The sequence below is a fragment of the Gasterosteus aculeatus genome, chromosome 11, assembly GCF_964276395.1.
Source record: "Gasterosteus aculeatus chromosome 11, fGasAcu3.hap1.1, whole genome shotgun sequence".
In the NCBI taxonomy this organism is placed as follows: domain Eukaryota; kingdom Metazoa; phylum Chordata; class Actinopteri; order Perciformes; family Gasterosteidae; genus Gasterosteus; species Gasterosteus aculeatus.
The window spans coordinates 8,635,401-8,646,664 of record NC_135699.1 but is presented as its reverse complement, the minus strand read 5'-3'; the positions used below and the strand labels follow the sequence as shown (position 1 = coordinate 8,646,664).

The 11,264-nt window shown below is 47.1% G+C and overlaps 1 protein-coding gene across 2 annotated transcripts in view; it reads left to right on the top strand.

Annotated features, from left to right (window-relative positions):
* Window positions 1-1,570: 1,570 nt before the first annotated feature.
* The window catches only part of asic2 (acid-sensing (proton-gated) ion channel 2), a 250,903-nt gene continuing 241,209 nt past the window's right edge, over window positions 1,571-11,264 (top strand). The window contains exons 1-2 of one of the 2 annotated variants that reach the window (XM_040190623.2): window positions 1,571-1,848; window positions 2,621-3,244. In XM_040190623.2, coding sequence (XP_040046557.1) covers window positions 2,669-3,244 — 576 coding nt within the window. In that variant the 5' untranslated portion in view covers window positions 1,571-1,848; window positions 2,621-2,668. Of the gene's footprint in view, window positions 1,875-2,620; window positions 3,245-11,264 lie in introns of both variants that reach the window. The other variant, XM_040190624.2, reaches the window with a different exon arrangement.

The window sequence follows — 11,264 nt, the reverse complement described above, 5'->3', positions numbered from 1 at the left end:
CAGCCAGAAGACAATTTCACAATATTACAACTGCTGTTTTTTTCTTCTGAAACCAAAGGCCGTGATCTGTTTTACACTGAATAAGATTGTTAAGCCACTTTCCAAACTTGGACTGCTGTTTTGTCATGGGATTTATTCATTAATATTATTCCTATTTTATATTTAGTTTGCTTTTATACACTCTGCTGGTCGTCATTTTTTGGGTTTGTTTACTTTATTTTTATTTCATTATATTTTTTAACCTCCAACCGGAAGCAGAACTGTGAGTTCCTCGATGGCCGCAGGTGAGTGAACTTCCCCTTAATTAGTAATATTACGAGCCGTTTAACCCAGTAAACAAATATTAAGTAAACCAAGTAAAATACTGTCGTTGTAAAATCATGTACAGCCAAGAGAGGCAGCTTTATGAATGCGTTACTTTTATTTCCTTCGTCGTGATAATTAGCAACTAAGCTAGCTGACGTGTGACGTCATGAAACCGGTCGTAGCCAGTGGTTGCCATGCAACAGCTGTCTCAGCTGACAGCACGTCGACATGTTCACGTAAAGGGGAGCTGAAGTGTCGTGTCGTTTGTTGGTTCCATGTTGGGGTCGTCAAACGTCCCGCTCGTTGGATTAACGTGAACGATCGTTATTGACGTGTTGACATGACGGTTGTCATGAGGCTTTGTAGATGAAGGGGAGTGGAATTAATGACTTTGAAAGGCATTTTTGATCCTTGAAAGAAAACTGCAGTAGTGCAAATGTGCCGCAATAGATGCTGGATGGTTATCTAATACTTTATTTAAATGGGGTATGTATTTTAGTCTTATGTATCTTATCTCAAATCCTACACCCTCGTCTACTAATCCTACGTTTAGTTTGGTAATCATTATGTTGTATGTTATATATTGACAAAAATGTAATATGTCCTTTTTACCCTCTATGTTTGCTGTTAGTGTTTATGCCAAAAACCTGCTTGGTTACAATCCTCAGACTAGAGGGGTATTTATCCAACACGTTTGTGTTTGTTAAAAAAGCACGTCATCTTTTTCTTACTCAAATGCCCCTGTTTGCATCAGCTGGATAAAATCCAGCATTGTCCAGTCCCCCCCTCCCCACCCCCCCTGTGAATGGGATATTCTGCGTGTGACATTACCTTCAGCCTTTGTGACCACACTTTTTTATTTTTTACTCTTATTTTTATCCTCACCCCTCCCTTCAACCTCCTTTACTCCTCTGTCTCTGCTTCTGCTTCACTTCCCATGACACCCCCCCCCACCTCCACCTCCCCCCTCCAACCACGCTCTTCCCCCGCTGTTTTACCCAGTACCGTCTTCCTCCCTGACAGCCTCCCGTCTTCCATCCATCCCTCCCTCTCTCTGTTTGTGGGGACGAGCAACATGGGGGGAGGAAGAAGGAAAAATATGAGAGACTTTTGCTGTATGGGGAGAGCAAAGGAGGAGAGTCGCCCCCCCTGCCCCCCAACCCCATCCCTCCCTACCCCCCTCTCGCTCGCTCACTCTGTGCGAGCATGTGTGTCGGTGTGCCCCCCCCCCCCACCCCCTCCACCCTTCCCACCTCCCCCGTCTCTCTCCGCTGTCGTTCGCTGCCACAGATGAGCTGGGAAGAGGAGGGAAAGCGGATGTATCTGGCCAGAGGGAAACGGGAGGAGTTTGGATCGGCATGCAGGGATAACCGGCGGCTCTGATCATCAACGGCTCACCCTCTCTCTCTCTCTCTGTGTCCCTCACTCTCTCTCTCTCTCTTTCTCAGACACACGCACGCACAAACACACACGCAAGTGCACTCTCAGACTCGCACGCACTCGCGCCGGCTGGATGTCTTCTCGCTAGGCTGAACGAGAGAGGTGCTTATGGGCTTGTCATTAGTTGGGTGAGCGGAGGATCCCGAGAAGCCTGGACGTGGTGTGTGTGTGTGTGTGTGTGTGTGTGTGTGTCAATTTGAGTGCACACTCATGCGTGAGTTACTGTGTGCGTGCGTTCGTGCGCGTGCATGCGCGTGTGTGTGTGTTTTTTAATGGAGTTGAGTCGGGGCGCTAAATACACAGAGGCGGCTTTGATTGGCTGGCGGCTTAAGTGACTCTCACCTCCCGCACGGCGTGTCACAGAGGACTTACCTCTGAGACGTCTCCGTCAGTGGAATCGAGCAGTCACAGAGGATGAAGGAAGGGTGATGGAGGCACTTTGGGACTTGGGTTGAGTGTCTCTATGTGTGTGTGTGTGTGTGTGTTTGTGTGTGTGTGTGTATCTGGGGTGTGAGAGGAGCCACAGGCAGGCTGGCAGCCACAGTCACTCTGAGCTCAAGGGACTTCTAGAGAGTGGAGGTGGAGAGGAGAGGGATGCCCTGAAGGGAGCATCGTTCTCTCCTCTCTCTTACACTCAGTTATTTGGGTTGTGAAGATTATGTCCTTTGTTTATACTTGCTGTTCCTGATTTTTCACACGTATCTTACCATGTTTTTTATGTTGCTCTAATTTGCCTACATTTTTTCTACCTCTTTTGTCTTTTGCTCTTTCACCCCTTTTGGTCTTTCCTCGCGTCCTCCCCTACTCCACCAATGTGATTAAGAGGTGCACACTTGAGTCTTTCATTGCCGTTCCCTCTCACCTGTCTGCGCAGGTGTAGGTGCACCAGGGGCTCCCCGGCGGAGGTGGGCTGGAGGGGCTGATGATGGATCTGAAGGAGGGATGTGGCAGTCAGGAGAGCCTGGAGAGCTCCAGCCTGCACCCCACCTCCTGGCAGGCCTTCGCCCACGCCAGCACGCTGCACGGCCTGCGCTTCATCTTCCCGTACGGTCGGCCCAGCGTGCGGCGCTGGCTCTGGGCCGCGGCTCTGCTGGCCTGCCTGGCGCTGTTGTTCCTGGAGAGCACCGAGCGGCTGGCGTACTTCCTCTCCTACCCTCACGTGACCAGCATGGACGCCGTGGTGTCGTGCAGCCTCGTCTTTCCCGCCGTGACCATTTGCAACCTCAACGCCTACCGCTTCGGCAGCCTGACGCGCAACGACCTGTACCACGCCGGGGAGCTGCTGGGCCTGCTGGACGTGCACCTGGCGATCCCCCAGCCGCACCTGGCCGAGCCCGACGTGCTGGCGTCTCTGCAGGAGAAAGCCAACTTCAGCGCCTACAGGCCCAAGGCGTTCAGCATGGAGGAGTTCATCGAGAGGGTGGGCCACGACCTCAAAGAGATGATGCTCTACTGCCGTTACCAGGGACAGGAGTGCAGCCACAGCGACTTCAGAACCGTGAGTCCATTCATGTCTTTGTTTAAATGTCCGCTCCCTGCCGGGGTCAGAGGCTCTTTTTTTTGCGGCACCGCAAGCCCTCGGGCTCTGCTGGGGAAGCTGTTGAGTCTTGATGGGTGTTTTTTATTTATTTTTATTGGCAAAATGGCTTGATTCATGCTGTTGGCTGCTCTATCCTCCCACGTTGCTCAGCTGGGTTTCTCCTGTTGGGTTTCCTCCTTCAAACAGACTCGGGGCGGCTGTCGAGGTTTGCTTTCTGCTGCATTGTAGTTGTCCACCGCCTTCACATAATAACATTGTACTTACTGGCAACAGGTCTTCGTCGTTTCAGTCACTGAAGCAAAGGGGTGGTTTTCTCAAAGCTCGTCTTTTATTTCTCCAGCGAAGAAGTTGAAGAATGTTTGCTTACTTGCTGGATTGTCAAGTAATTCAGCAGAAAAATGCCATTATTCTGTTGGTGCCTTTTTGTGTTATTTTGGTGGTTTGAAGGGATTTGAGGCCTTTTATGTTCTAGCAAATACTTATTTGGGTTGATCAAAGCATGCAATTTCTGGCAAATGAAAACAGCGTTCTGAACACCCACTTGTTGCACACTGAGACTCCCTCAGACTGATGGTTAACTAAGTCCATCGGTGGAGAGCTTTCTCCATAACAGTGTATGAATGCCAAGGACGAGGATGGTGAACATTCATTAGCTGAGATGAATAAAATAACAAAAACCTCTATGTCATTTCCTCAATGTCAAACCACATGTTCAAATTTCTGAAAATCATTTTTTAAATGTCACTTAAAAAGGAATTCTATTCAGTTCAACGCTTTTGCCAGACATTTGGGTTGGTAATTTCCTTATCGACAGAGATCAACAGGACATGCATGGAACTCTAGTGAGAACATCTTGTTGGTCATTGCTGTGACCCAATCAATTAGACTAGTGTTACACAAGGATGTTTCTTTTAGGGGTCCACCTGCTTTTTGAACGTATTAAGTTCATCATTTAGTGTATCTTTCCTCAGTTCCATTCCTTACAAAGAGTTTATGTTTGAAGCGCTGCTCAGTACTCGGTGTCGGCAGTATTGAAGGAGGGAAATGGAAGTGACTCCTAGTTAAGTCCCGCCCCTCAAACGTGGACTGGCCAGTCATAGCGCAGCATCGTCCGGTTCTGACAACTCTCTGTCTCTTCTCTGTTGACTACCATGATTGGTTATCAAAATAGTGGCCCATTGTTTTCTGCTTCATTACTCCACTCATTGTTTCTAGCTGTGGCTAAATTGTCCGGGGTAATTTTCGCTGAACAGGAGCTGGATCCCAAAAAGGAAGCGGCCCCGGCAATGCAAGGCAACGCTTTACTGTGAGTATAATGCACACTTGACTCAAATTCCCCTCAGAGCAATAAGTGCAAACCAATGACTTCCTGGTAGAGTAGAAAACGCATTCAAAGCTGCAGTCTGCACTCATGTGTAACATGGGACGGGGGGGTCCTGTCATTGGTCATCCGTCCAACTACCCGGCCGGCTGTCTATTTAAAGCCTGCACACGTAGCGCAGCCGATAGAAAATTCGTATTAACGAGATGTTCTGTCCGTTTGCCGGCCTCGAAAAACTGACCAGCGAAGCGTGCACAACAATGGGGCTGCCTCCGGGATCCGCTTTGATGAGGTCTTTATTTTGTAGAGAGTGCACGCTGTTTGTCATCAACAGAGCAGAGCAACAGCATTTAAGCCCCTCGGCTGTGTATAATCTGGGACATTAAAGCTGTACCCGTTTTTGAATTGATGGCTTTAATTTTGAACCCTCTAAGATGCTCAGAGATGGATACAGAGGAGTAGCTCACCAACAACAACAACAACAACTGGGGAATCGCATGTTAGCTGTTGTGATCCCTTCCCTTCATGCTTCCGACGGATGCTTCTCCCCGAGTTTGGATCCATATTGCAGTCTGCCAGGAGAACATTTTCATAATTTAATTCCGTCGAGTCATTAGGGAGTTAATACCGAGCTAGGCTGGCTTTGCCGCTGCCTCGTCGTGCAGCCTCCATTTGCCCGCCCTAAGTAAACCGCCTTGCATGTTGTGCGATGCGCCTTTGACCCCTGAGCCGGGTTCAGAGATAATCGTGTTGACAGAGAGGCTCCTAGAAGGCACCGTCATCCTCTTTGCCCTCTGCTCCTCCTGCCTGTTCTCCCTTTGTCACTGCGGCGACACACCTCTGCATCTCCGGCGCCTTCTGAGAGGAGAAAGGGGGGAGAAAAAGAAGAAAGAAAAAAAAAACGAGCCCAAAATAGAAAAACACATGCGTGACTGCACGGAGACACATGCGTTCAGACATATCCAAAGATTTGCACACGGATGAGTACGCGCACAAAAAACGCTAACACACACCCACACGCATGGAGGGACAACGTTACCGTGACACTCCAGGGGCCCGAGTCAGCGTTTGATGGACTCTGTGATGGACGACCCCGAGGGAGGGCGGTGGGACACACGGGAGTCGGTGCGATGTGACTGATGGAACTGGAGCGGAGCGCTGCACAAACGGGAAGCGGCGGCGTAGGTGTGCACTTTTCCACCTTTTCCACTCCCCATACATGGGACACGCGTGGCCGTTTTTCAAACGAGCAGACTGCTTATGGTCGGCGAAAACGAAAGAGCATAACTCTTTGTGATGAACTACACACGAGCCTGCGCAGACTCTTCTTATAATACAGCGTCTTGCCGAAGACACGTAGTGGTCAGAATACAGCTGTGACCCAGTTACAGAGCACAAGAGCCCACTTGGTTAAACCTGCTCAGCTGATCAATTATTGTAGTTTATTATGGGTGTTTATTCTTGCTGAGTCTGTTTCTGATTCCTCCGTGGAGCACTTTGAAATGTGATTCATAAATTGGTAAAATTGCTAAATTCACTGTGCATCATCGAGACATACGGTGGTGCTTAAGGGGCAAATCCAGAAAATCAGATTTCATTTTTTTGTTTGTCTTTTGCTTAAACCATATCATAAGGAAATGATCAAATTGCATTATCAGTTATGGACACTTAATTCTAAGGTCCAAATGAATGATTCTGAAAAATGGAATGACCAACTTCATTGAGAAAAAGTGTGTGTATTTGCAGTGTAGCATGAATAAATGTTACATTTGGCCTTTGTGTTGACGTTATTGCAATCAGTTGATGCGACCTTTTCAAATATAAAAACTCCATAGTCTTGTACACACTTTTCTCCTCTTTATTGCCATCATTTGTAAAACATTGGTCACAGCGGACTGGAGTAGATTCTTCAACGAGCGCTGCTGAGTCAGGAAATTGGTTTTGATAAAATTAAATAATAATTTCTATTCAGTGAAAATGCTGAAGGATTCACACCATCATCTTCCATCATCCTCTATTAACCGAAATGATCATGACAGATGTGTCAGGATACGGGTGCCTTATTACTTCAGCTAAATATCTCTCTGTGATAAACCCTCTTGATGGTGTGATGTTGTCAGTGCGGGCAGATCATGTGTGATTTAGTGGTCTTCACCGTGCCTGTGTTTTTTTTCTTCTTTTTTCGTTGTGTATTTCTACAACCAGGCTTACATGCTGATTGATCACACTGACAAACCACATCAGTGTCTGCCAGAGCGAATCAGCTCAGTGTGTCTGACCTGCACTCACTGCATGCCTCAGTTATTTATATATATATATATATATATGGCACACTCTCATCTTTAATGCGGAGCCTGACGGCAGCCAGACTCTGTATCAGACAGACACTTATTAGCAACTCATCTGTTCCTCTGACCAGAGCCTTGTTGAAACAGCAACGCAAATACAATGGCGTGGGCTGTTTACAGCAACAGTGATTAGCCATTGAACCTGTGGCCTAAGCACTTCACGCTGTCTGATCATCGCACGGCTCCCTTCTCCTGCACAAGAGTACACGTGGCAGTCATCCACCGGGGAGGATAGTGTGCTTTCTAATCCGCCCCTCCTCCTCCTCCTCCTCCTCCTCCTCTGGCCACTGCAACTGCATTCTATCCCTTTAAGATTAATTTCTCGACATTTGATAAACCCAATAATTGCATTAGGCTTCACTGGATGCGCTGTATTTATCACTAATGTGGCACATCACAGTGGCATTCAGCGTTCCCGGCAGGCACCACGTGTGAGTCTCGTGGAGGCCCACGGGAAGCACGCGCCGCCACCTACAAGCACGCCTCTCTAGAACGCGGCGGAGAGGCAGCAGTGTGCACCTGGGCTCTTCCACTGGCTGGGCAGAGACGCCGGCGTGCAGCCACAGACGGAGGGCTGCGTGTGGGTGCTGCCTGTGTGATGGATGCTGCAGCTGCCTGCAGGGGAGGGCTTTGCTAGGCTGATGTTGGACTGTGTGTGTGATGTAGTGAGACTTAGACGAGTTAAATGAGCAGCAATTTTCCCCTGGAGTTTTTTTTTTCTCATTTTTGAAGCAACAAATTTCTGATTTGGGGCACTGGGCACATTATCGGCATCAGTGAAATGATTAATTTGATTGGCGTGTTGGAACTGAGTAATTCATACTTTCTGTCCACCCGAGTAAAAGAACATAATTCCTTGCGGTATTTCTGAAGGCTTCATGCGCTTCAGTGAAGTGCTTCATGAAAAAGATGCACTAATGTCAAACGATCTTGCCGACTTGACTCCTGTGTGAGCAGCGTACACAATGCACACACGGCGTGCACAGTGCACACACGGAGGGACTATGCAACAACACAACTGTCTTTGTCACTCGGTTGAACCATTGCACAAGGCTTCTGCCGTGGTCCTCTCAACCATCTTGGGTGTAACAAATCCAGCTTTTGTGGCAGGGGAATCCAAGTTTTTGATCGAGAGCGTATGTTTCATAGCGAAATGGTTTAGCGTGGCTTATAATATGGTATGTTAGATAGCGGAGTATTAATGGGAAGAGAAGTGTTTGTATAAAGAGAAACTATGCAGGAGATTTGGCATTTAGACAGGCTTGCTGTATGCTCAGCATTGAACAAAATGTCAAGTTCATATGCGGGTTCCAACCAAGTGCAACACTTTAGAGAAGTGGTTCACTTTCAATGTGCAGCAGAAGTGGACATAAAACAACGTTGAATTATTTTGTGAGCTCATTTCATCTCGTTGTTGGATTGGAATGTGGTTTGGAAATGAATAAACAGACCCTATACAGTCACCATGAATCAATCAAAAAGGCAAGCTGATACTGTAGTGCAGCTGTGGCGATACATCGTTCTCGTAATCTCATCTTCTGACCTGGTCGATCACCCGATGTTTTTTATTTTTTTAAGCAAGACAGAAAAACGGCTTCCTGGCAGAGAAGGAGAGCCGTGGAGAGGAGACGCAGGGACATGATGTTTCATGTTGCATTCACACCTGCACACAGAGGAGAGGAGGAGTGTGGCCCATTGCCCCAGCAGCCCGTCTGGAGGCCTGCTTCATCATGGCCACAACAGGATGAGGAGGAGGAGAAGCGGGTGTGTGTCTGTCTACGTGTGCCTGAGTGTGCCAGTGGGTGTATTTTCATGTGTGTGTTGGTTTGTACTGCCACATGCAGTTTGTCTGGGTTTGTTCTGCGTGTGTGTGTGTGTGTGTGTGTGTGTGTGTGTGTGTGTGTGTGTGCGTCTGGCATCGGTGGTTAGCTTCCAGACACACGGCGTCTCGCATGGTAATGATGATTTTATGCTTTATTGATCTGCTAGGAAACCCGCACTTTATTTACCTCTTCAGACAGTGAGGTCGGCGCCCTGGGAAATACTTTCTCTCCGGCCGTCCCCTTATGATGTGAACATTTAGAAATGCGAAACAACTGTATGTTTTTTTTTTACAATGGTTTGTATTTATTTCTAAATTGATTCTGCTGGATTACAAGCAAAGAAAAGTCTGACTGACAGTCCAGAGAAAATCTCTGCAGATTGATGTTTTTTTGAGGAAGTTACAGTGTTTTTCCCTACAGGTGCAGAGAGTGGAAGCTTTTTGGCTCCGTGGGGCTCCTCAATAAGCGGCTTTAACAGAAGAGTTTACTCAACATATAAGTGCTCAAACCTGAATAGCTTGTGTTGAAGAAAAGAAAGTCCCACATCCACCTTTAAACAGACTTCGAACAGCCTTTTTGTCTCCCTGTCGCTCTCTCTTTAATCGCTTTAAAAGCTGCCCAGGAGCTCTCTTGATTTCTAAGAGTCCCCCCAGGAGAAACGTGTGCTCTGGGCCTCTTCGGTCCATTTGCGGGAGTAGATTTAGTGGGCTTTGATGGAAAGTGACTTCAGTTTTAAACGGACACCTTGATATGTTCTTTTTTTTCTAATCCTCTCTAAGCTCATTCTGCACACATGAGAGTGTAAATTAGAGATTTTGGAATCAGACAAGCTCACCAACAATGTTCTTTAATGTAGTTTTAGGTTGATTAATCAAACGCATAAATGTTGCATGTAGGTTGTTTTTCTATAATGCTTTCTTATCCGAAAAATACAGAGAATACCTGCAAAGATATTATAACTAGCATCGCCAATTAAAAATGCCATAAAACATGTTCAACTCCCAATGGGGCTTTTCAGTCTGCTGGAATACCGCACCAAAATGATAACTGCCACCTGCCGGCCCCACCGGCCCCTCCGTGTCCAGCTGGACGACACCTCCCCTCGGTGTCAGGACGATGTGCGTTCTTTTTGTCACAGTGACGCGTGTGTGCAGGACAGCGTGCTTTGAAATCACAGACATTGGCCCCATGACGCCAAAGTTGGATTGATTTTCTGCTTCAACGATTTGTGTTTGACCAGAGGCTTTGTTATTATCATTGTATGTTGGGCCGCTTCGTCACTGAAGGCGCGATGAAAGGCATTTGAATGTTTTGAGCGCGGTGCTGAAATTACCACACGCGGTTGTCTGAGGCCATGCGGCTCGCTGGTTCTCACAAGGCAACGCGATTGCTGATGCTGTGTGATGGTTTCGTGTTAGGCTGCTTTTTCCACGCACATTTGCCACAACTAGCTTGAAGTTACGCAATTATCACATGTTGTGGCTTTAAGTCTTATTGCTGCCTCCAAAGTAGCCAAAAAAACCAAACCTGGGCAGAGGAGGCCTGTCGAGCTTCCAGCGCTCTGTATGGAACTTTAGAGGATAACATTTGTTGGCTTAACCCGTTTTCAATCAGAGGCGGTTGGATATTAGCAATGGTTCATGTATGACACCCTGGTGCACAATAAACAAATGCAGAAGCTGGATAATTTAGTCTTTTATCACATTTAGTTGTTTTCTAATTGAAGTGAATGAATGTTGGTACGATATCTACCAGTCAAAATGTTATCTGGTATTTTTGCATTAAACTTTATTTATTTGATTTGACAGTTGCTAGGCTTCTTCAAGCCTAAAAATAACAGTGTATTGACATTCCACGCTGTGCAGGATTTTTGTATTGAAGTTAAGATAAAGAGGTGAAGTAATATCGCTGTCAATCAAAAGCATGTGGGTGTTTAAATGCAACCAGAATCTTTTATCCAATGCCTCCCATTAGCAACACAATCTGTCTCGTGGCTGCGTTGCAGCGCTGTCTGTCCATCAACAAGCGCTTTTTACTCTTGCCTTTTAATCGGCTCCCCCAAACTGTTGATGTTTACTGCCGTTCAGAAGGAAACCAAAAACATTTGGATCTTTAGTGACACAGTGATGTCTCGCTTCTGCTCTCCTTTGTTGTGGCAGCTGCTCTGCGGAGGAAATAACGAACAACAGTGTGTTTCTCGTGCACCCCACGTCCTGGAGAACAGTCCGTCAAAAGGAACACAGGCCGGCTGCATAAACCTTGTTGCCATGGGGACAGCGTAGATAAACAACGCAACGGTATGAAAACGCGAGGTGACGACCTACGCTGCATGTCCCCCGTTTCCTCACCTGGATTATTGTCACAAATTAGGACAAGACAGCAGTAGATCTGAAGCCTCTGTCTCGTGGAATGGCAAGAAACACAAAGACCTTTTGATTTCGGATGATGTTCGCTGTGCCTTCTCTTCGCATAAATCTGGACTTTCA